The sequence below is a fragment of the Hydra vulgaris genome, chromosome 01 (assembly GCF_038396675.1).
Source record: "Hydra vulgaris chromosome 01, alternate assembly HydraT2T_AEP".
Lineage (NCBI taxonomy): Eukaryota > Metazoa > Cnidaria > Hydrozoa > Anthoathecata > Hydridae > Hydra > Hydra vulgaris.
In genome coordinates this window covers 64,837,555-64,863,448 of record NC_088920.1, presented here as the reverse complement: position 1 = coordinate 64,863,448, position 25,894 = coordinate 64,837,555, and the positions used below count along the sequence as shown (strand labels likewise).

Here is a 25,894-nt window from a genome sequence, read left to right as displayed (position 1 = left end):
TGAACTAACCCATTTGACGGTAGAAGAAAAAAAAAATTCATTGTTTTCACACGCATAAAAAAATAAAAATAAAAGTGGAAGTACAGTTAGCTTAAATATTCAATCAGATATTTTTTAATAATATAAACAAAACAAATAAAATCTACTGAAAGTCCCAAGTGTTCTTGTAATTTTTGATAATAAAAATACTTTTTGAGTACTATAAATATAATCTAAATATGAACGATATAGTTAAAAAAGACTTTATAAAATAAAAATCTGATAAACAGAAGTATTCTGTTTATCAGCTGATACAACAAAAATCCAATACCGTGAAGATAAGTTAAGCCGTCAAACTCTTTCAAAAAGATTTTAAAGAAACTAGTATTAACATATTAGTTAATAGATATAACCTCCAATGTGTTTATACGTGTCATTTGTTTACTTGTTCAGATGCAACAACATCTTGGTATTGAACTTTCCACGATTTAATTGATTCAACACCATAAACCTAAAAAAAATTAACTAAATATAAAAATATAAGAGAACGTAAAACTTATTAACATAATTTTTAGACAACATCTCCTTTATCTTTACCATTTCCTTAATTATCTCTATCATTTCCTTTATCTTTGGCTTCCAATCTCACCAAAGATAAGAGAGAAAGTAGAACGTGAATCTTAAAGAAGATACTCGAAGATATACAAAGATTGCTGTGTCGGATAGCAAATGTTAAATGTTGAGTAATGATGTTAGATCTTTATTTTTTATTATTATTTATTTATATGAATAAAATAATATTTATATGTCATATTGTAAAACATTAAAAGTAAAACAAAATACAATGTTTGTTTTGACTTCAAGAAACATTTGTTGAAATTTTTTTTCTTTGAATCACTTTTCAATAAATTCATTTCCAACAAAGCTGCAAGCAAGCACTATTTATATAGGTTAATAAAAATTACATAGACTTAACAAAAATTACATAGATTTAAAAAAAATAGAACTAACAAAAAGCAGCAATAAGAATTAAAGAATGAATGTGGTTGACAGAAGACTTAAAAAAAGTGTAAATTAAGTCAAAAAACATGAAGACGAGACAGAACTCCAAAGCACCGATGTTCGAAGAAAAAAAACTTAATGAATAAAAGCTTTATGAACATGAAGGAAGTTACAGTAAAAGGATGTAACTTAACTGAATGACAAGTCACGTAAGATTTAGTTTTGTTTGATGAAAGAAGTAATGATAGATTGCTTCAGCAGCAAACATAATATTTAATATTAATATATAAATAATAATATTTAAAGTAAAATAATTTATTATTTGAAGAAAAAAAGATTAAGATTAGAGTCACGTGTTGTTAGAGCCACGTGTTGTTAGAGTCACAAGCTTAACAGCTAGAACACGTCTAACAATATTTACAATGCGTTTTGGCCCTTGTCTAAGAGTACCTAGCTTAAATATGACAAAAAAAAACCAGCTTAAATATGACGAAAAGTCATACAAATATAAATAAGAGACTTATAGAGATAGAAAATGGAATCAGGATTAAGAAAACAACAAGTACGATAGAGAAGCAGGGGCTAAGTTTGCAATAGATAACATATATGGTTTCTATGAGAGGTCATTATTAAAGAATAATCCAAGAAGACTTAAAGTTTCAAACTCAGTAAGAATGTCACCATTCATTAAATTGGCTGTCTGTTCTAAAAAGTGATGACATTTTGCCAAGACTATAGCTATGTCGTCAGTAAAAAGAGTAAATAGATTTAAGAACTTCTATGCTTATCAATAATACAATCTTAAAATGTTGTCAACTCAAAAGCAGCTAATTTTTTTCTTGTCTAATGTACTGATATTTATGCTAGTAAATGAAGTGTGCTTCAGTAGGAAAAAAATCTTTATAAATGTTGTGATTATTGTGAATTATGGAATAAATGAAGAATCTTCATCATATTTGATTGATTGTATTTTTAACTAAAGAACCAATCATTCTTGTATTTTAAACTAAAGAATCAATTATAATTGCATTTTAAACTAAAAAACCAAACAAAAGTTCACCAAAAGTACAAAATGTAGAGAAAGAACTAATAAGAAATTTTCAACCAAAATTCTTTTTAAACTTATTAATACAGACATGATTAAAAAAAAAAACTTAAGATGTTTTTCATTTATTTATGGAAATATATGGAAACCTGGAGCCTAGAAAAACTATGGGTTCTATTTTGTTATAATAAAGTATATAATACAGCATTGTTAATATAATTTGACTATAAAGTAAACAAATTCAATGAAAACAAATATAAATATAAATATATATATATATATATATATATATATATATATATATATATATATATATATATATATATATATATATATGTATATATATATAAATACAAATAATATAAAAACAGTGTACTGAGTATATAAACAATATAAAAAGAGTGTACTATTTATATATATATATATATACCATATGCGGTAGTGGTGTTGTGGTAAAGCGCTCACTTCATAAGCAAGAGGTTCCGAGTTCGATCCCCACCACGTCCCTGGTAGTACCGCGCTCAACTTGTTTCTCCGCGCAGCGGCCTTGTTCATCGAGGTTCGTGTTTCGGAGTTATAGAGTTGAGAGAGGGTTATAACCACTATTAAGTAGCCTCCTCAACTGTAGTGGCCTCCTTGGCCTTGAGGAGGTGAATAACAAAAATATATATATATATATATATATTTTATATATATATATATAAACTATTATCTCTATTTTCTTCATCATCTGAATATCTATCATCGTACCTCTTACAACTACCTTAAAGTTGACTGGAACTCTTTCCGTGATTTTCTTCATGATAGCCCTTGGGTAGAAATCTTTCGTCTTTCTGTTGACATATGTGCTTCTTACATAACTTTGTGGATTCAAGCTGGCATGGAATCTTTTGTTCCCTCTTGACAATTCCAGGTCAAGCATCACTCTTCTCCATGGTTCTCCTCACATTGTGCTGCTGCAATTGCCAATCGAAACCATTACTTTCAAATCTATCAGCAAAACAATTCTTCAGAAAACAGACATCTGTTTATTACTGCTAGAAACCATTGTAAAAAAGTTTTGTCTAACGCCAAAGCCCGGTATTCTCATTCTATATAACCAATAGGTTTTATGGTGCATTAGATAGAGACGGAGAGGTTAAGGCTATCGCTCTTGACATTTCTAAAGCTTTTGATAAAGTTTGGCATTCTTCTCCATAAGCTTTCTTCTTACCGTGCATCTGGTAAGATTGTTAAGATTATTGAATCCTTCTATTCCATTCGTAGTATAAAAGTTGTCCTTGATGGACAGCACTCTTCTTCTTATTTTGTAACTTCAGGGGAACCTCAAGGTTCTATCCTCGGCCCTATACTCTTTTTAATTTACATTAACGATCTTCCAAATATTCTCACACCTAAGGTGGCATTGTTTGCTGATGATACTACCATTTATTCTTGTCATAATAAGAAGCCAACACTCTCTGATTGCTTGGAGGGGGCATTTGAGCTTGAAAAGGATCTCACTTCTGCTACAGCATGGGGCTCACAGTGGCTGGTGAGCTTTAGTTCAGATAAAACTCAATTTTTTTCAGCCAATCATTATTGCAATAATTTAGATCTTTCTATATTTATGAACGGTAATGTACTTGATGAGTCATCTACCCTTCATCTTCAAGGATTAACTCTTACTTCCAATCTTTCTTGGAAACCATATATCAAATCAGTTGGAAAATTAGCATCTGCTAAGGTTGCATCTCTTTATCGAGTTCGACACTTTCTTACTCCAGATTTTATTCTTTATCTCTATAAATCTCAAATCTGGCCTTGTATGGAATACTGTTGCCATATCTGGGACAGATCTTCAAATGATGCCCTTTCTCTTTTAGACAAGGTGCAAAAACGCATTGTTAACATAGTTGGACCTGCTCTTGCAGCCAACCTCCAACTATTATTACATCGTCGTAAAGTTGCTTCTCTTTCTCTTTTCTACCAATACTACAATGGGCACTGCTCTAAAGAGCTAGCGTCTTTAGAGCAGTGCCCATTGTAGTATTGGTAGAAAAGAGCATATATGACATGTACCAGAAAAAAATCTGCAGTTTATCTAATGTTTACAGAAACCGTGGATTACTTTAATTAACTAATTGGTTTTAAAATGTCATTGTATTAGTATTATTAAAAATTTAAACAACTCTGATTTTAAAACAATTAGTTTTAAATGAAATGTCATCAAATCAAGATAAGTAGCAAGAATATTTTTTGCATTTTCTGGTTGAAAATCCTGGTGTATCAAACAAAACAAATTCTAAAAAGTTACAGATTGCTTTGAAAAAAGTGCAGAGCATTGCAAAAAATTGTAAAACTATTTAAAGTACAATCTCAAAACTGATACAATCAAAGAGAAATCAGAAAGTTGAAGAAAAAAAGTATTTTTTTTATCTAGTTAAAAAAGAGAAAGATGCCTTACAGAAGTCCGCAGATTTCCGTTCAAACTTTAGCAAATAAATTTAATACAATTGCTTCCATTATACAAAGAGTGAAAAGAAGTTGTGGCTATAAATCTTATAAAAAGAAAAAAGTTACTTGTTGTGAAGAAAAGCAAGAAAATGTTGGAATTTGTTGTTCAATGCTGCTCTTTAAAAAAATATGTGACAAAAAATCTTGTTTGATTGATAATAAAACTTATTTTTAATTGTTTTAAATTGCAGCCCAAAAGTTGACAACACCAAGAATCACTAGTTTGAACTCCTACTATAATGCGTTAAAATACTTATTAGTCAAAGAACATAATTTTCTATATTTTTTGTTGTATATAAATACAACAACCTAAATATTCTATAATGTTTACATTTGATAGGTATTTCCATTCTTTTGCTCATCCATTTTACAATCTGCAGGTTGTCAGCTACATCTGCCATGAATATTGCACAGTGGACAATACAATAGTTGGACTAAAAAGATGCATGTGGCAGAATCTAATGAGACTCACCAAGCTGATATTAGTGACATCAATATAAGTTACAATTTAATTATGAAAACTTAGCAACACTACCTAAATTTAAATTTAGTATAAAACACTAAAAAGAGTTTAAAACAATAAAAAACTGTCACTTTATATCAACCCATATGGATATCAACTCACTGGATATCAACCTACTGGATATCAACCCACTGGATATCAAAACTTAACCTGGGAAAGGAGGACAATAAGATTTTTTATTTTGTTTTAAAAAAAAGAATTTAAATAAAAATTATTTTGGTAGCAGGCTAGTAATACTAATTTTAAAGTTTCATAAAGTAATGGTAGCGTTTTTTTGGCTACCCCAAAGATGATGCTGATAGCAGCAGCGCTTTGGGGTAGCCAAAAAAACGCTACCAGTACCCAGCTCTGATATATATATATATATATATATATATATATATATATATATATATATATATATATATATAAAATGTAATATAATATAATATAATCATACAGACTAATAAAATACCTTAGATACAAATTGAAGAATTTTTCGTTTACTTATTTCAACGCTAGTACGAGGTCCAATGTGGTATTGAATCAATGAACCCTCTGTGATTGTCTGCTTTTTGCGTTCAAGGTAACTAAAGTAAAAAAAACAAAAACATATACAGATGAAGATTATTTCCGAAAGGCTTTTTGCTTTTATGAAAAATTAAAAATATTTGTTTTGATTTTACTAATACACTTTACTTATCATAGTTTGAAATTTTTCTTTTTGTTACCAAAACTTTTAACTTCTATTTGTTAAGCGACTGCTAAACAAGTTACACACACACACATATATGTGTGTGTGTGTATATATATATATATAAATATATATATATATATATATATTTATATATATATATATATAATATATATATATATATATATATATATATATATATATATATATATATATATATATATATATATATTTAAACAACTTTAAAAAGTATTCTACACAATAGAGTGCTCAATGTTCTTAAAAGAACAGAGCAATTATATTAGTAGTAGAAAAACAGAGCAATTATATTAGTAGTAGAAAAAATTTTTGTTAAGTGATTTTCTACTACTAATATATATATATATATATATATATATATATATATATATATATATATATATATATATATATATATATATATATATATATATATATATATATATATATATATATATAAATGGAAAAGACCAATTCAATATTTCCATAAAATTTATATCTTATTAGGAATCTTGTTTTTATAAAAAATATTAAAAAATAAATAATTATTTGTTTATTACTTAATGATTTACTGTCCTTTATCATTTTTATCACCTTTTTGCTTAACTATTTACTGTCATGGTCTGTTTAGAAATGTTATAAACTATGAATTAATTTAAAAGCAGCCTAATGTTAATCATTGTACTATATTTTAAAGGTTAAACAAAATGTTTATATACAATCATATATATATATACATACATATATATACATATATATATATATATATATATATATATATATATATATATACATATATATATATATATATATATATATATATATATATATATATATATATATATATATATATATATATATATATATATATATACATATATATCTATACATATATATATATATATATATACATATATATATATATATATATATATATATATATATATATATATATATATATATATATATATATATATATATATATATATATATATATATATTTATATATATATATTTATATATTTATATACATATATAAATGCAGCAATAGACACACACAGATGACATCATAAAGTTGCAGAGTTGTAAATACATCAACTGACAAATAGCCTGACTCGCAACTGAGTGCTGCTACATCAACTGAGGTTTTGGGATTAATTTTTTTCTTCTTTTTCTGAAAAATTAAAACACTTTTTTACTTTTTTTTTTTTGTTATTCACCTCTTCAAGGCCAAGAAGGCCACTACAGATAAGGAGGCTACTAAATAGTGGTTATAACCCTCTCTCAACCCTATAACTCCGAAACACGAACCTCGACGAACAAGGCCACTGCGCGGAGAAACAAGTTGAGCGCGGTGCTACCAGGGACGTGGTGGGGATCGAACTCAGAACCTCTTGCTTATGAAGCAAGCGCTTTACCACAACACCACTACCGCATATAAATATATGTGTGTATATATATATATATATATATAAATATATATATATAAGTGTATATATATATATATATGTGTATATATGTATATATATGTGTATATATTTGTATACATATATATATATATGTATATAAATATATATATATGTATACAAATATATATATACATACACATACATACACATACATATATATATATTTATATATATATATACATATATATATATATATATATATATATATATATATATATATATATATATATATATATATATATATATATATATATATATATATATATATATATATATATATATATATATATATATATATATAGGCAGTCGTGTACTTGCATTAATTGACCTGCACTTTTCAGTAAACCATAAATTTCACAAAATATTTAACAGAAATTCAATCAGTTAGTTATAGCTGTATGCAAAATGTAAAATCTATAATTATTTCACATAACCAATCAGTGTTTAATAGGTAATATTTTTTATCTGTGATTGATGAAAATCCTAATCCTAAAGAAAAAGAAAAAATATATTTCGGTATCAGCAAGACACCATTCAAACTTAGATACACAAATCATTTAAAATCTGTGATATACTTAATACTGTGAAATACAGAAATGATACCGAGCTTACTAAGGAGATTTGGAGTTTAAAAGAAAAAAACATAAAGCACACAATAAATGGAAAATTATAAAACGCTGTAAACCTATTAAAACAACATCTAAAATTTGTAACCTCTGCCTTCATGGGAAATTTATAATTTCACAAAAAAAATTATAATATATAATTTATTATATTATTAATATATAATTATATTATTATTATATAATTATAATATCACAAAAAAAACAACCTTCTGAATAAAAAAGATGAAATATTATCTAAGTGTCGACATTCCAACAAATTTCTACTGTCCTCTTTTGATCCGGAGACTAAATAGTTACATCTTTTATTATGTTAGAAAACGTTCTACTGTAATTTTTAATTCATTTGTAAAAAAGTTTGTTTTTAAACGGTTTTTTCTAACAGGTTTTTTTTTTTATATGTAGTTAATAGCTGATGATTGACGCGTAAAATGGCACGAAACTTTAAGTACTATTAATAATGCTGTTTTTCATATAAATAAAATTCAAGTATTTATTGCTCTATTATAGTAATATTGAGCACTGTTTTACGCTCGAGAGTTTTGTATTATTTTAATATAATACATAAACAACCAATCAATATATATATATATATATATATATATATATATATATATATATATATATATATATATATATATATATATATATATATATTTAGGATGACAATTTTTTAATTTTTTTTTTTTCAAAAATTACCACTACGTTTAAAGCTGTTCTCCGTCTCATTACGAATTTAAAAAGGTCTGGGAAAGTTGTTTTTGACCACTCTAAGTGCTTTATGTAAAAATTGATATTTATGATATTTGTCATTTTTTCTATTTTTTTTACTTTTTGTTAACATTAAAATCAATTATTCTTTGTTATGAACTAATAAAATGAATATTTCCTGCACATTTATGATTTTAGAAAACTAATTAAATATTGCATTTACAGATGAGGATGGGAAAAGCAAAAAAAAATAAAAAATAATTCTCTATATATCTTAAATACAAATGTCAGAAGACCATTGTATCTACTTAAATCACTTATTTCTGAATTACCACCTTATCAGCTCCCAACCAATGGAACAGTTTTAAGACATTACCAATATCTTATTAGTTCTAGGTCAAATCGATTTAAAAGCTTAAAAACAAACTTTGCATGTGCGGCTGGCAAATTTTTTGATATGGTATGAAAAGAAAACCCTACATGTAAGCAAGAAAATGAAAACTTTTGTCTCTTCCAGAAAATAGTAAACCTCTGGAAACTCTGCGGATTTGGCAACTATTTCATTTCTGAATCAAAAATTCTTGAAAAATTTGTAAAACTTAACAAAAAGTGGCAGCTTATGGTAAACAGGAAAAACTAACTTGGAAGATAGATATCAGGGAACAAAAAATTACAGACTTTCAAGTAAAGACATATAACATTATTTTGTTATATATGTAGATCTGTATAATAATACTTTATACTAAGATTTAATGTGTTGAGTAAGTTAATATATAACTATAAGTAATTAATTTTAGGGTATAACGAAAGGTCTTTTTGATATTGGAAAAGCAAACATAGAAGAACTAATCCGTCAAAGTATCGATATGCCTAGAAACAAAGAAAGTATAATGGAAGATCTTTCATTCATTGAAGATCAGAGGAATAAACGAGTTACATTAGTCACATTAGAGATAAGGAATTAGAAGCAAGAGTTCAAAGAAGAATGGAGAGATATGTAAGGTATGAAAAATACATAAAGAAAATATTGACAGATGGCTCTTTTGAACCCATAATGGAAATTGAAGAAGATAATACTGTATGCCTTAAAGTCAATAAGTGTCTTTCAGCTGATTATGGTCTGGAAGTGGAACCAAATTGCAATAAAGGAAGGATATGTTTAGAATCAGGTTTTTATTTGTTTTATTAAATTGTTTATGTCCTTACCAAACCTTTGTAAAAAAACTCCTTTATAGTTTATATTTTATCTAAATTCTAAAGATATGAGTTCGAAGCAGAAAGAAGACAATTCCAATGAAATCCAAATATCTAAAAAGAATAAAGAAAAACAAGCACATGCAACTACCATTATTGATCATAGTATTATTACCAGAGATGGTCTTATAGCAGCGACAACACCTTTAAGTGTAAGAAAAGGGATAAGTTACAGAGATCAAAATATGTTTATTGCTTGTGTAATGAACTACTTAGGTGCAGAAATGAAAGATTTAAAATCAAATAGAGACAGTGAGGTAGAAACACTATGAAATTTAAATATGTATAAATTTTATTTATACATACTTAAATTTTAATTTAAAAATTTAAATTTTATTATTTTATAAAAGTATATTTTTTATATATATATTTTTTGTTATTTATTTTCATCTATTTACAAAAACGATTAATTACAGTAATATAACCATATTTAAACCTTGCCATAACCCTAACCCAATGCATGATCTTGATGCTGACCCTAACCAAACCCTCAGTCGATGTAGCAGCACTCCCTTGCTAGTCAGGCTATTTTATAGTTGATGTATGTACTTTTTGCTCTCTATAAAATAGATGCTTACAGGGACATTTTTTTTTACAAAAAAAGATGCTTATGAGGATGCTTAAAAAAATAACTAATGATAATGTAATGTCCCCATTTTTATTTTTTTTCTGGTACTGAAAATAATTAACTTAATAATTAAAAAAAGAAAATGAATTTTTTTATAAAAAACTCACTTTTGCTTGACAAATTCCATTTGAATAAGCTTATCCACATCTCCAAAAAGTCGATGTTGTCTATAACAAAAACTTTTTAAAAGTTTTGATTATTAAATTGAAAAAGTTTTTAAAAAATTATATGAAATAAATTTTAAAAATTTGCAGAATTATTTTTTAACTCCAAGCTAGATTAACATTTATATCATTTTAAAAGTTGACATATAACTAGCATTTATATCATTTTAAGCTCATTTTTTTGGTGCAACAGTGAATTCAACATATTATAGCCTGTGTTAACAGAAATTAGCATTAGAAACAGTAGAAACAGTTTTTAGCATTAGAAAAGTTTTAATGATTGTTGAAACAACATCTTCACAAACAAAAGCTAGTGAAAATTGTTTGCATCCTTAAAGCATCTGCAAGCAACAACAGTCTGAATTAGATACCTGTTTAAATGGTGCAAAAACGCATTGTAAACGACAAGGTGCAAAAATGCATTGTAAACATAGTTGGACCTGCTCTTGCAGCCAACCTTCAACCATTATCACATCGTCGTAATGTTGCTTCTCTTTCTCTTTTCTACAAATACTATAATGGGCACTGCTCTAAAGAGCTAGCGTCTCTTGTGCCATCTACTAAAATTCATTCCCATGTTACTCGTCATTTAATTAAGTGTCATCCTTTTTCTGTGACTGTTCCTAAGTGCTCCAAAAACGCTTATTCGTCTAGTTTTTTTCCTCGAACATCAGTTCTTTGGAATTCGCTTCCTTCATCTTGCTTTCCTGATTCATATAATTTGCAATCTTTTAAATCGTCCGTCAATCGTTATCTTGCTCTACAACCTTCATCTTTTCCCTTACAGTAACTTCCAACTTTAATTAGTGGCTGCTTGCAGCCTTGTTGGAAGCGAAGATGTTTAAAAAAAAAAAAAAAAAAATGTTAACCTGTTTTAATAACCTTTTATGTTGTATTTTATGAAAAATTTATAAATACTCATGCAGCTTCACAGATCAAACTTTTGTACCCGAAACTTGCACAAACCATGGTTTTAAAATGATTATCAGGTGATAACTTTATCTTCAAATGGTAACTTTAATGCTCATCATACTCAATGGCATCACACTCATGATTTTAATGCTCATCACACTTTTTTCGTATATCAATAAGAATGTATCGCAACAGTGTTGCATACAGTTGCAGGGTTTGAGTAGTTATGAACAATTCATGCTACCTATATATAAGCTTAGATTCTTGTAATCACCTATAGCATAATTGTGACTGTGGTTAGAAAAAAGATGAAAAGTTTGATTAATTTGAGTCTGATATTCCCGTATTATACTACAATGTCCATGTGTAAGGTTGCCAAAAGTTGGTCCTGGAGATATCTCTGATATTCGTTCTTGCATTTCAGTAAGTATTAGATTGATTGTAGATGGATCTTAGGTATTTTTATGACATGTCTGGAAATTTATGTATTGAATAAAATGACAATCATTTGCAGTATTGATAAAATTTAACTTGTTTTCGAGACTGTTTAAATTGAATGGGTCGCATTTTATGCCCCATTTGATGTCAGCATAATTGAAGTCGCCTGCAATCATTAGTCCATCGAATTTTTTAGACATGAGATAGCGATTAGAATTTTATAGAAAGGTTCATGAACTTTATTGTCTCTTATAGTGGTTAGAGAAGTGTTAAGGTTGCCCTGTGCATCGAGAATCATTGACATATATATACATCCTGGCAGAAGCTTTTCTTTGCCAATGGATAAACAGCACCACTGTTGCTTGACACAGTTGCCATTTAGTATCCTTTTATTTGTTCCAGTACTAGTTTATTTTGAATTAACATATATACTCCACCTCCGCGACTAGTACAATCTTTTCTAAACAACTTATAGTTGGTAATATGAGGAGCAGATGATTTTGTAAACCATGTTTCTGTGACTAAAATAATGTCAAAATTGTGATGAAAGGTGATTGTTTGAAGCTCTTGCATTTTATTGTTTAAGGATGTTGGATTGGTATAATAACAGTTCAATAAAATTTGAGCTGAGTAACAAGTTGATTAAGATGATGAAGCTCTGTGTAATGGTGGCAAATTTGAATGTATAAAGATTTTTGAATTACTGATTGGTATTAGTTTGCCTCTCTTTAAGGCTTACTTTGATCAGTGAATCTCCTTTTATAATGAATTCAAATTTGCTTTCTTCATTCAAACCTTTTTAATTAGTTGTTTTTATTATTTCTCTCTACAATTATTTTTTTCCAATTTTCTTGCTCCATTGGAGATAAACCAAACTTATTGCGTTAGAACGATCTTAATGATGGTTGATGTTCTAAATAACATCATTTATTTCATCTTCTAAAAACTCTACTTGCTTTTTATTTTTTGTGTTTTGTTCAGTTTATTTTCATGCGTTTTAACTAAAACTATTTACCGTATTAAAATAAATCTATGATTTAGAATTCTTTCCTGTTTAACAGTTTTTTTAATTAATTTGCATTTTAATTTGTTATCCATTATCTAGTTTTGTAATACATATTATATAACTTTAAAACTAATTTATTTTAATTCAATTTGATTTTTTAATTTAATTTAATTTTACTAAAATGTAATTTAAAACTTCAAAATAATTTGTTAAGTGATTCAGTATTAAATTCAGAACTAAATTAGAAAAAAAAAATTGTTTATTATCTTCAATAGTAAATTTGATATTTTTAGATGTGCAATTTTGAAATATTGTATTAACCACCTTTTTTTCTAATTTTTTTTTGGAGCTAAAAAGCATTTCAGTTACTCAATGTTGGATTTACTCATAGTTTTTTGTATTTCTTTTAAGATGCAGGGTTTTTTAGCTAATCTTTAATAATATATATTTAAATAATATATATATATAATAAATATTTAACTTTAGAGGCTTTGACTTTTTGACTAAAATACTTTTTGAACTTCAAATTTACAGATTTTCATACATATGCCATATTCTTATATATATAAATAAAACTTTATTGAATATTATTTTGAATTTGATTTATTGCGAAGAAATCAAGTGTTTAAAAAATGATAATAATAACAATAAAGAATAAATTTTTAAAATCAAAAAAACAACTTTCAAAGCAATATGAATATAAAGAAACTATTTAAAACATCATTGAATCTATTCATTGTCTATTCTATGTTATTTCTTTTATTCAATGTTTAATTAATAATTTTTATTTTATGTTGAGTATTCATTTTAAATTTGACCCAAACTAATTTTTACAAATCAATTTTATTTTATTTAAGAGTCATTGAAAGTTTATTGGTTTTTGAGTTTATAAATCCAAAAATCAAAAATCCTTGTTTTTAAGTGAAAATATTATTAATATATACATAAATTAAATAATTATATATTTTAATCTCTTTCAAATTTTAAATTTTCTATTTAACTTATAACTTTTTTTCAAATAAAAAATTTTATTACCTGTTTTTTTCGATTCCAAGTTTTTTTAAACAGTACCATAATGAAGCTGTTACAGAAAGAAAAAAAAACTGAAAAAATTCACTAAAAAATCAAATCCACTTGTTACGACATTCTTTAATTTCACTTTAAACATCTTCACTTATATATATATCAAATTAATTATAATGCTCCTTTGTTTAAAACACCTTCATTCATATATACACAACAATTATAATGCACCTTCACTTAAAACACCTTCATTCATATATATCATGCTAATTATAACCATCAATAAACCCATCTTTTCATTCTCTTTTCCCCTAAAAAAAATAATTTTGACTATTAAAAGTATAGTAGAGAATTTTCCAATTTTTTGAAGTTGGCCTATGATAAAAAAAAAAAGTTTATTGAGACCTACCAATCTAAGAGACTTTCACATCCAGGATTTTCTTCTAATAGATTAACAAGAACAAAACCTTTTGACTTTCCATCTTCAGATACAATCTCTACAACATCAAAACCAAATGTCTAAAAAAATTTTCTAGTCTTTCTAAATTATAAATTGAATGATATATAAAGTATAGCTATACATAAATAACTATATATTAAAATTCACCTTCATATCATACAATATAAATTCATTTATATAATTAGATTACAATTCATTAGACATTAGGAATAGAAGTTATTTAATTATACTTATCAGGTTACCAACTGCTAAAAGTTTTTTTACTTAAGGTCTAAGTTGTTGTAAGACAGCTCTCAATTGAATTTTGTTTTGGCTTCTGTTTTTTGTGTCAAATGGAGAGTAGAATGAAAATTAAGAATGGAGATGACCAGGGTGATAGGTTTGAACCATGGTTTAAACCATTTTAAAAACTTTGGTTTAATAATTTTTAAAAAGAGAAGTAAAGGGCAATTTTTAAAAATTTAACTTTTATTTTGATTTATCTTTTATTTAAATATTTAATTAAATAATTTAATGCAATTGTTTAAAAAAATACTAAAAAGCTGGAATTATAATGGACATCAAAGAATTGTTAAATTCTTGTAATTCCTTCACCAGCTTCTAATTACAAGAACTTTTGAATATCAAGTTCATATATTTAAAGGTGAGAAACAACTTTTTTTCATGAGCTCAATAGTTAAAAGATCAATTATAATGAAAATATTGAAACACAAATTTTGAACTAAAGAATAGAATTTAAGAATAAATAGTATTAAAGTGTGTAATAATAAAATTATACAACTATTAAAAAAATAAATTGTACAACTCACAAAACTAACTTATTATATTATTCACAACTCTTTAAAAAAAAAGATAATGAGCAAGACAATGGATACCCATGTAACTGTTGGTTACAGGAATTAATCAAAACAACAGAGTTAAGACATATAAGAAATATATATCCCTATTCAGAAACAATCTATGTGATGTTGTTACATTGGATGAATTCTAGCTATATTTGAGATAAGTCAGACACAAAACAGGAATTCAAAATCTATTATCAATTTAAAAAACTTAATTTACTCAAATGAAAATACACATTGTCTATACTTAAATGAAAATTTATTCAAGTTCTTATAAAATTAACTAAATATAGTTTCTTAAAAAATAAAAAAGGAATTTAAATTAAACAAACATGTTTCATTTTTTTGTTTGTTTTTCAAAAAGAATGTTTATTTTTAAACCCAGGAAATAGCACACCTAGTTGTTTAAGCATCAATTTTTAACAAAGTTAAAACAACCAGCTGGTAGCTTTTTAGTATTAGTTGTTTAACAAAGTTGTACAGAGTATCAAGAGAAAATAAGAAGAAAGTGAAGACAAATTAACAACATTAATTTGGTTGAGTATAAATTAACAGAATTAGATTAGTTGAAAACAAATTAATAAGATTAGATTGGTTAAGAATTGATAAATTGATAATTAATTGATAAATTAGATTGGTTGAAAACAAATTAATAGAATTAGATTGGTTGAAAATAAATTAATCGGATAATATTAGTTATTAGACTACAAAAAAAAAAAAAATATAGGGATAAGGACTTCTCTAGTAGCATATATTCAACAAACCATGACAATTTAAAAAGTGAGTAGCCTACCTAAATATAGTTATATAGTATCCCCTTCAGCACTAAGAAGATGAATACAATAAAATTTAAATCCAGACAAAGCAGTAAAGACCTACAGCACTAAAATAATGAATGCAGTAAAATTTAAATCCAGACAAATCAGGGAAGACCTTTAGTATTAAGAAGATGAATACAGTAAAATTTAAACCCAGTGAAATCAGTGAAGAGTCGCATACGCATATTATTATTTTATTTTCAAAAAAATTGAATGAATTTTTGATTATATAGAAAAATGTTCCCTAAAATATTTTTTAAGAAAAGGATTGTTTGAGGATTGTGCGCGATAGAATGTTAATTCAAAAAAATTGATCAACTGATGTTTTCTGTTTAAAGACAGTGAGTCATTTATCAACTTAACTATGAACAACTTTGTTTTAATAAAAAGAAAGACTGATCAGTTAAATAAATAGTCAAGACAGTAAAATTCAAATCATTTATCAGCTTAACTATGAATAACTTTGTTTTAATAAAAGAAAGACTGATCAGTTGAATAAATAGTCAAGACAATGTTTGTGATGTCTGCTTTAAGATTTTACTTAAGATTTTCAAAAAGGAAACAAAAGAAAATAAAGTGTTGAACTTTGCAAGCTCTAAAACAACTAAAGCACTTATCTCACTTTTTGTCTCACTTATTCAAATTAAAAAAAGTACAAGCTTAGTTATAATTTGTAACTTTTATATTTAGAATAAACTTTTGTATTGAGAACAAAAAGAAACATTGTTTACTTATGATTATTAATTTGAAATTTTGAACTGTAGCTTGAAGTATCTCCGTAGCTTGATGTACTGCATAACCTCTATTACATGTAATGATGTAATAGATGTTTAAAATAGGCTTTTAAACATCTATTACATCAAAACAACATCAAAAATTAGCTTATGTTGCTCTTTTTTAAAAAGATTATCATCAGAAAACAGATGTTATACTTCTAATTGATGAAATGAAATCTTTATATAAGTTACAAACAAGGACACAAAGGATAAAAATGATCAAATTGATAGTTTCAAAAGAATACGAAAATGTCTTATTTGGGAACAGTTTTTTTTTTTTAATTACTTTGATATATTTATTATTTTCACTTAGTATTGTTATATATATATATTTTTTATTGACTTGAAAATCATTGCTATAATTATTTTTGTTAAAAAATTTTCTGCAGTAATATGAATATGAATAAAATAATTATATATTTTTTGATTATAATAGTTTGATTTATATAAAGTTTTACAAACTCTGTGGTAGCTCTCAGGGTGCTGATTCTATCAATCGAGTTAAAAAAATTTAAAACATAAACATAGTACCTAAAAATATTAAATATAAAAACCACCATCAACCATTATTACCACTAAATTGCTTCAATCTATCCTTCAGAAATATTAGTCATATTTGTAATTTTTGATCTGTGGAATCTTAACATTTGCAAAGTTCACAATAACAACCTCTTACTCAATGCTTACTATTTGATATACTTTAAATTTGGCTGTTTCAACTTGGAATCTTAGTGTTATGGCTATCATCATTTGTATTGCAAAGACTCCAATAGTCATATGCTCAAACTAAACCAGAGTGTTAGCCTGCCTGATGGCAGCGCATATAATGTGGAATTCTCAATTGGTTAAAAATTTCCAAAGGTTCAAAAATCATAGCAAATAAAACAAAAAATACCTAAGATTTGTTAAATATTTAAAATTTAAATACTATATTAAATTAAACTTAAATATTAAAAGACTACTCAAGATTTAAAGTATTACGCTAGATACATAGAAAATCTAATTAGTACACACAACGGTGGAAACAGCGAAAAAAAATATTTTTTTCAAAAAGTTTAAAATAATTAAATGTGCTTTAATGCATTGATATATACTATAAATAAAAATTAGTTAACACTATTTGCATAAAAATTTCACAATGACATTAATTGTATACTTTATGAATAGATTTTTACTCTAATTTAAAATATTTCTTTCAACAAAGATAACTTAATGAAAAAATGATCAGAATCTTTGGAATTTTTGTGACTTGAATCTTATTTTGTGCTCAGAGCGAGTCACAAAATAAGATTCAATTTTCAAACACACCAGGTTGTCTCTCAAACTTATAATTAAAAAAAAAAGTAAAATATGTTCATGTAAAAATAGCACTAGTTACCATTTTTTATAAAATTTTAGAAAGTGCTTCACTCAGATGTATAAATACATCACCATATAAGAGAGTATCACCATTTCAGCTTTATACAAACAAAAGTTATCTTTATTAAGAGATTACAAATATAATGAAAATTTAATGGCAGAAAAAACCTAATAGAAAAAAAAAAAAAAAAAAATGAAATAATAAAAACTGAATAAGCAAACTAAAATTCTCCACAAGCAACCAAGTTGTCTCTCATTCCTTAAGTTCATTTTTATCATTAGGACCTTCTCTGATAGCAAAAAGTTTTTACACCTTTGTTTAACTGAGATAGTTGACTTTTTCCCAGAATCCTTGATATGCTTAATGCCAGATTTTTTTAAACCTTCTTTAGTAATATACCCAGCGTCTATACCAAGCTTATTAAAAACTTGAAGTCCTTGGTTACGATCATTATATGCAATAACAGCAGATGTAACTGCAGTTTAAAAAATATTACTTCATATGAATACCCTTATAGGGCACCATTTCCATATAAAGTTGTTCAAGAACTTATTGACGCATTCTGCATCTCACCATGTAAAGACTTTTTTGAGAAAAAATATTGAAGCAATTACATATAAAAAAACTTTATGAATACTACTGTGATCAAAAAGTAAGGTGAATTTTTTTATAAAATGAAAAATCTTTATTTATTCTTCCAAATTTGTATCGTCCCCCTCAAAATAATCCCCCCCCGGCCCCAATGCACTTTTGCCAACGTTTTTTCCAGTCTTCGAAGCATGCCGAAAAGTCCTCGGTAGGGATAGCCTTCAATGCGCGTGCCGATTCACGTTGGATCTCTTCAATGGACTCAAAACGATTTCCCCGAAGTGGTCTCTTGAGCTTTGGGAACAGCCAGAAGTCACACGGTGCTAAGTCGGGCAAATACGGTGGTTGTGGAGCAACATGGGTAGAGTTTTTGGCAAAAAACTCTACCCATGTTGCTCCACAACCACCGAAGGCGCATTATCGTGGTGCAAAATCCAAGAGTTATTGGCCCATAATTACGGTCTCTTTTTGCGAATAGCTTCACGCAAACGTCGCATAACGCTTAAATAATATTCCTTGTTGACAGTTTGACCAGTTGGAAGGAATTCGTAGTGCACGACACCACAATAATCAAAGAAAACAGTCAACATGACCTTGATTTTTGAGCGACTTTGACATGGTTGCTTCGGTCTCGGCTCGCCTTTTTCATGGTATTCACTCGATTGGTCGGTTGTTTCAGGGTCGTATGCGTAGACCCAAGTCTCATCGCCAGTAATAATTTGTTTGTAGACGTCTTGATAGTCAGAAAGCATTGCTTCACACGTTTTAACGCGACGCTCTTTTTCAAAGAAATTGAGAAATTTCGGCACCAAACGTGATTTGAGTCTTCTGAGGCCCAAATGATCCTTCAAAATCGCTTGCACCAACCCAAATGATATTCCAACCATGTCAACAAGGTCTCGAATGGTTAACCGACGATTTGCAAGCACCAATTCTTTGATTTTGTTGATGTGACAATCATCAATCAAAGTCGATGGTCGTCCGGAGCGTTCCAAGTCATCAACACGTTCTCGGCATTCTTTGAAGTCTTTGTATCACTTGTAAACATTTTTTTGAGACATAGTCTCTTCACCGAAGGCCTTTTGCAACATTCGATACGTTTCAGCAGCAGAAATATCATTCCGCAAACAAAATTTAATAGCACTTCTTTGCTCAACAAAATTAGACATCGTGAAAATCGCCGAATGCACTTTTGATACTTCAGAAACAAGCGTAAACAAAAAAAAATAATTATGAGTTTGACATGTAATTTGGCGCAAATGTTAATGACATTCCTACCAACTTAAAAATAAAAAAAGATTGGACGATTCGAATAAGGCGGGAAGTTTAAATTAAAAATTCACCTTACTTTTTGATCACAGGTGCTGGCATATCTCATTAGATTGGCAGGTGGTGTCATATTCATGAAAGAAAAAAAAGTTTATATTTCACTAAAACCTTGACCAATCTTAGTATACATAGTATATAAGAATGGTCTAGATTTTAGTGCAATTAAAACTTTTTTTTTCAAAGTAATAATTGTACATAGAATAAATAATAAAATATTATAATTAAAAAATAAATAAATAATAAACTATTATAATTCTGCTAATATTAAACTGTCAATTTTAAAAAAAAATTTATAATTTATGAATAATTAATCTGATAAAATTTTTAGTATTCATCACATGTAAGATTAATAAAATAAAGCTCTCGCAATATTTACCTCTTGCAAAACTTTCTTGCTTTCTTCAAACACAATTGGAAAAACTTTAGTGTTATAAAATACATCCTTTATAACATCTTTTATCAAATCTTAACAAAAAAAAAATAGAATTAAAACCTTTTAAATAAATAAAAAATAAAACATTAACAAAAAATTTTTACCTGCTTTTTTAATACAAACTTTTTTTCTGTCTGAAAATAGAATGTAACGAACCATGTCAGCAACCTAAATAATAAATTCATAAAATCAAAATATTAAAAAACTTTTAAAAACCTTATTGCCTAAAACAATTTTAATTTAATGACTATAACAGCATATACAAAATAACAGTATATACAAAATAACAGTATATACAAAATAACAGTATATACAAAATAACAGAATATATACAAAATAACAGTATATACAAAATAACAGTATATACAAAATAACAGTATATACAAAATATAAAACAAAGTTTAATTAAATAACTATAACAATATATACAACATATAAAATAAAGTTTAATTTAATGACTATAACAATATATACAACATATAAATTAACATAACATATAAATTATATTAAAATTTAAACTAATTAAACTTTAACAATAGTAAACACTTGATTGTGTTCATTTTTGTGATTTGTATTATTATGTAACTTAAACTCTTTTGTATTCATTTATTAACATTTTTTACAGATGAATGATATATTAAAATAAAACAAATGGGCATTTCTCACAGCTTTGTAGTGTTTATTGGTGGATTATGTAGAGTTTATTGGTTAAAAGCAAACACATTTTAATAAGAAAGAATGCCAAAAAGTTGGCTTTCTTTCTTATTAAAATGTGTTTAAAAAAAAATGGTAGGTTTTGACACATTAAATTGAAACAAATAAGTTCTCAGTATGTTGGTATCATTATTTGATGCGACACTTTTTATATTAATGTTGATAATAACTTTTCTATTTACTAATTCTGGTAATAAAAGATAGAAAAAAAAGATTATATTAATGATTATTTTTTTACATTTAACATTTTTAAAACAAATTTACTTCCATATTAGTTAACAAAGACAAAAGACATATACCGAAAGAACATCACAAAAAAAACCCCAGTTAGTCAATCCCAAAAAAATCATCAAAACCTTCTGAACTTATTTCTGTAAAACATCAAAACCATCTGAACTCTTATCTGAACCATCAAAAGGAAAACAAGGAGAAACCGAGCACGAGTTCGGTAAGAGACAAGATACAAACCAAGGAGCTAAGGTAATGATACAAGATACAAACCAAGGAGTGAAGGTAAATAATAGAATTGTCGATTGAAGGTAAGTAATTAGAATTGTCTGGAAAATAAGACATAAAAAAAAATATTAATTCGGAAATTTTGAGTTTTAGAGCCAAGCAATTCAATGTGATGAGCATTTAAGTCACTAATTATAACAATATTGGCTGAGGGATGAAGAGAAATGACTCAACAATATGAAAAAAGTGTAGTCTAGGAAAAAAGGAAAATAGTTAAAAAAAAATTAAAGCATATTTAGCTAAATTAATATAAAAGTATATGCCTAGACCAAGCATGTGAATATTGGATTATAAAATCTATTGAACCTTATTGTTTTGCAAAATTTACCAGACCTACTTTGTGAGACTAATTTAAATTTAGCTGATTCATCTTCAGATCAGTGTTCATGGCTATTATCTATTATATAGACGCCAGTATTCATATGCTTGGCATAAGCAAATATTTTTTCTAAATCGTTTTTCATCACAAAAGTTCATCTATGCTTTAACAATGGAGTACCATAACTAAATTTTAAAATAGTTAAACAGGTGGTACAATCATTAAATAAATTTGATTGGCTAGAAAGAAATAATTGCTTTTGGGATAATTTTCCATATAGAATTCTTGAATTCAACTTTTCAAATAATTTATCTATGAAATGTATAAACTGAATAGTTGCTTCTGAACCCAAAAACAAAAATCTCTGTTCACAATTATCTTGATGTTATTTAAAGCATTTCTAACCAATTTCAGCAAATGACTGAATGGGTCTGGATTAACATGTATAATCAAAGTCACGATTTGTTCCAAAGTCAAAAATTTAATATCCTTTGGTTCTCTTCCAAACTACATTTCTAATTGTAAAACAGAATTAAAATTAGTTTTCGCACCATCAAACATAATTCTACAAACATCTATGTTATAAGTTTATATCCAAAATCTTTTTAATAAAACATGTTAAACTGGTTGCTTTTATCTTATTGCAAAAAAAATAACCAATTGGTGTCTTCCGATGTCCAAAAAAAAACTAAAGCTTCTGTAGCTATGGTACCCAGGATCACAAGCTGCAATATTTTTTCCAAAATCTACAAATTCACTTTGTAGATTTTGAAAAAAAAACTTGTTCCATGGTTTTATCAAACAAGACATTTGATTTTATTGCCATAACATCTATTAGCAGAGTACAACACTTATGGTTGCTACTAAACTTTGATTTCACTGGTAGAAAAGAAAACTTATCATAAATTAAACCAGGTTCATAATTTATAGAAAAAGTGCCAGTTGAAGAAAACTATAACCACATGGAGAGTAGAAATGCAAAGTCAATGCAAAGTTTCTTTATTTTACTTGAGTATCAATGACCTTTAGTTTTAATTATTGAACTGATTTTTGAAAAGATAAAGTGATTAAAGGATCTGTGGTTAAAACTCCAATTCTGGGCAAGTTTTGCAACATCGGTTAGGAAAGAGGTGTGAACTTCTTAATTAAATGCTCATCTGTGGTGCTCTGTGATAAAACCATTAGGACTTTTTTGGGGCACCTTAACAAAATTAAAAAAAATAAAAATCAATCTGAAATATTTCCATTAATTTCATTTGAAAGAAATTCATTTTAAGCGTAGAAAAAGCATCGTCTGTCAGCAAACTTTTAAGTTCAACTTTTACATTTTTATTTTTAACACCATTAAATTCTTCAAAGACTTAATTTTTTAAACTTTAGTTTTGAACAGGTGTTAATAAATTTTCCAAGGACTTCAATCTTTGATCCATTCTCTGTATTTTTTGTTGCAAAATATATTTTTTTAAACCTTCCTTTGATTGGTGACACTGCTGTATAAGTAGCATTAACATTAACAAAAAAGAAGTAGCATACATAAACTGTTGTGTAAGAAGTAGCATACATAAACGGTTGTGTAAGAAGTAGCAAACATAAACGGTTGTGTAAGAAGTAGCATACATAAACGGTTGTGTAAGAAATAGCATACATAAACTGTTGTTGAAATAGAAAAAGAGTAAAGTAAAAAACTTGAAAAATCTATGTCTAAATTATTAACATATGTATGTATGTATGTATGTATGTATGTATGTATGTATGTATGTATGTATGTATGTATGTATGTATGTATGTATGTATGTATGTATGTATGTATATATATGTGTGTGTGTGTGTGTGTGTGTGTGTGTGTGTGTGTGTGTGTGTGTGTGTGTGTGTGTGTGTGTGTGTGTGTGTGTGTGTGTGTAAGTGTATATGTGCATGGAAGAGAGAGAGATTAGTAATTATTTATTGGAAAAAATTGAACTAAACCAAATTTATTAACTCACTTAAAGCCTAAATATTAACACTAACTAGTTAGTGTATTAAATACATTTGTATTATAGGTAACTAGGAGGTTATTGGAAAAATATTGAAAATAATGACTTTTAGTCGCAGATCAGAATTAAGTGTTTAGAATTACGAGATTTTTACATGTTATTCATAATTTGAAATTTTGCTTTGTGGTTCCACAAGGCCAGAACCTTGAATTGAAAAAAATTAACATTAAAAAAAGTCTAAGCTTATCTTTTTAAATGAGAAGTTCACAAAAAAGTATTTTCAAAAAATACTTACAACTCTTTTAAATTCTGCTGAACTTAATGAATCAATTGCTCTCAGAGCCTGACTGCTGGATGTCTGAGATAAATTTTGCATTCTAAAATAAAGAACTTTGATATCAAGGTATTTGTAACTAAACTCAACCATAAAAATTCCATGAACAGTAATTTTAAAAATTTTGATAAATTAAAAAACTATTTTTTTAGAACTTTTAACTTACTGTTTAACAAATGAAAAAATTGATTACCTTTTAAATCATAAAGTATATTGAATTTAGAAAATTGTTTGCTAGTAACTAGAAGGTCCAAAGTCTTGCTAATTAATATGCGTTTTAAAATGGTAAAATCCTTGATCTTTGTCTTATTAAACCCTCCTAAAAACTTATAAATTGATTAAATACAAGGTTGTTATTATCATTAGAAAAGGCTTTAATACAATTTAATAAAGGTGAAAAAACTAAAATCTAAATTTCTACAAAAAGTTATAATTACCAAATTTTGGTAAACTTATAAATTTATCAAATTGAGTGTGTAGAAGTCAGTTTGGCTATGAGTAGTAACAGCTGTGCCCCTTCCACCCAATATCAAAATTTGCATTTTTATATTTAGAGTGTATACACAAAATATATTTTAAAGAATAAACACATCCTTATTTTTTTAGTAAATATATTTTGTTTGTATTTTGTTAATAATACGTTGCAGTTTCAAAAAAAATGTATTAGTTCCCAATTAACTAAAAATTAGTTTTAAAAATGATGAAAGAAGACAATAGATTCACAAATATTTTTAAATCCCAAAAGAAGCTACTATTCAATAGCAAATATTTTGCTAATAACTACACAGTTAGTAGAAAGAGTGTTGCAGAAAGAAACAAGTTTATTCCTAAAAACTTCTGTATTGAAGGCGCTAAAAAAATCAAATACCATCATCAGCAAATGTACTGTCATTTATATTATAAAACATATAGGAAAAGCAAATAAGAAACTTAAATTAAAAAAAAGGCGAAATTTTGCTAAAGAAGCCTTGGTTTGGCAAGTTACTTGCAAGTTTGACAAAAAATTAACACCTTACATTTCTGAGTCCACACTTTCTGGCCAAAATATATGTTGACAAGTGTTGTCTAAAATGTTTGACATTATGTTGGAAATATTCGAAATGATTGAGTTACAACACTCATTGAAGCTATACAACAAAATGTCTAAATAAATATAATAAATTGCACCATAAAAAACACCATATAATAAATTGCACTGCATATATGGTTTTTGAATCATTATCTAATTCTCTAGCCACTGATCTGGCATTTATTTTTAGATGTAAAGTGAATGTTATTATTGTGAACACCTTCTTGTATTTTAGCATTAAATCCAAGATTTAGATGATTATTTCGGATAGCCCAAATTCATTAAAAGTGAGAATATTTTATAACATGTTGTTAAATAATGACCTAACAGTTAACATTCTGTTGCTGATAAGGAAATTAGGGCAACCAATCAGTGTTACTTTTTAATGATAATATATAA

The 25,894-nt window shown here is 26.7% G+C and overlaps 1 protein-coding gene across 1 annotated transcript; it reads right to left on the bottom strand.

The window, feature by feature from the left end:
- Positions 1-189: 189 nt before the first annotated feature.
- LOC100197474 (non-structural maintenance of chromosomes element 3 homolog) lies at positions 190-24,758 on the bottom strand. The gene is made up of 10 exons (XM_065788946.1): positions 24,620-24,758; positions 24,388-24,469; positions 20,675-20,738; positions 20,514-20,602; positions 14,374-14,483; positions 14,196-14,275; positions 13,977-14,022; positions 10,529-10,588; positions 5,500-5,614; positions 190-490 (listed from the first exon to the last, which is right to left on the bottom strand). The coding sequence occupies exons 2-10, from the start codon at positions 24,466-24,468 to the stop codon at positions 413-415; spliced, it is 723 nt and encodes a 240-aa protein (XP_065645018.1). The 5' UTR covers position 24,469; positions 24,620-24,758; the 3' UTR covers positions 190-412.
- Positions 24,759-25,894: the final 1,136 nt, after the last annotated feature.

What these genes read in the sequence shown, in the direction of transcription:
- LOC100197474 (XM_065788946.1), bottom strand. Translation starts at nt 24,468, where the DNA reads ATGCAAAATTTATCTCAGACATCCAGCAGTCAGGCTCTGAGAGCAATT. An exon ending in CAGCAGAATTTAAAAGAGTT is followed by an intron (nt 20,739 to 24,387) that starts GTAAGTATTTTT and finishes TTTATTATTTAG; the next exon opens with GTTGCTGACATGGTTCGTTA. An exon ending in GCAAGAAAGTTTTGCAAGAG is followed by an intron (nt 14,484 to 20,513) that starts GTAAATATTGCG and finishes AAATTTTTTTAG; the next exon opens with ACATTTGGTTTTGATGTTGT.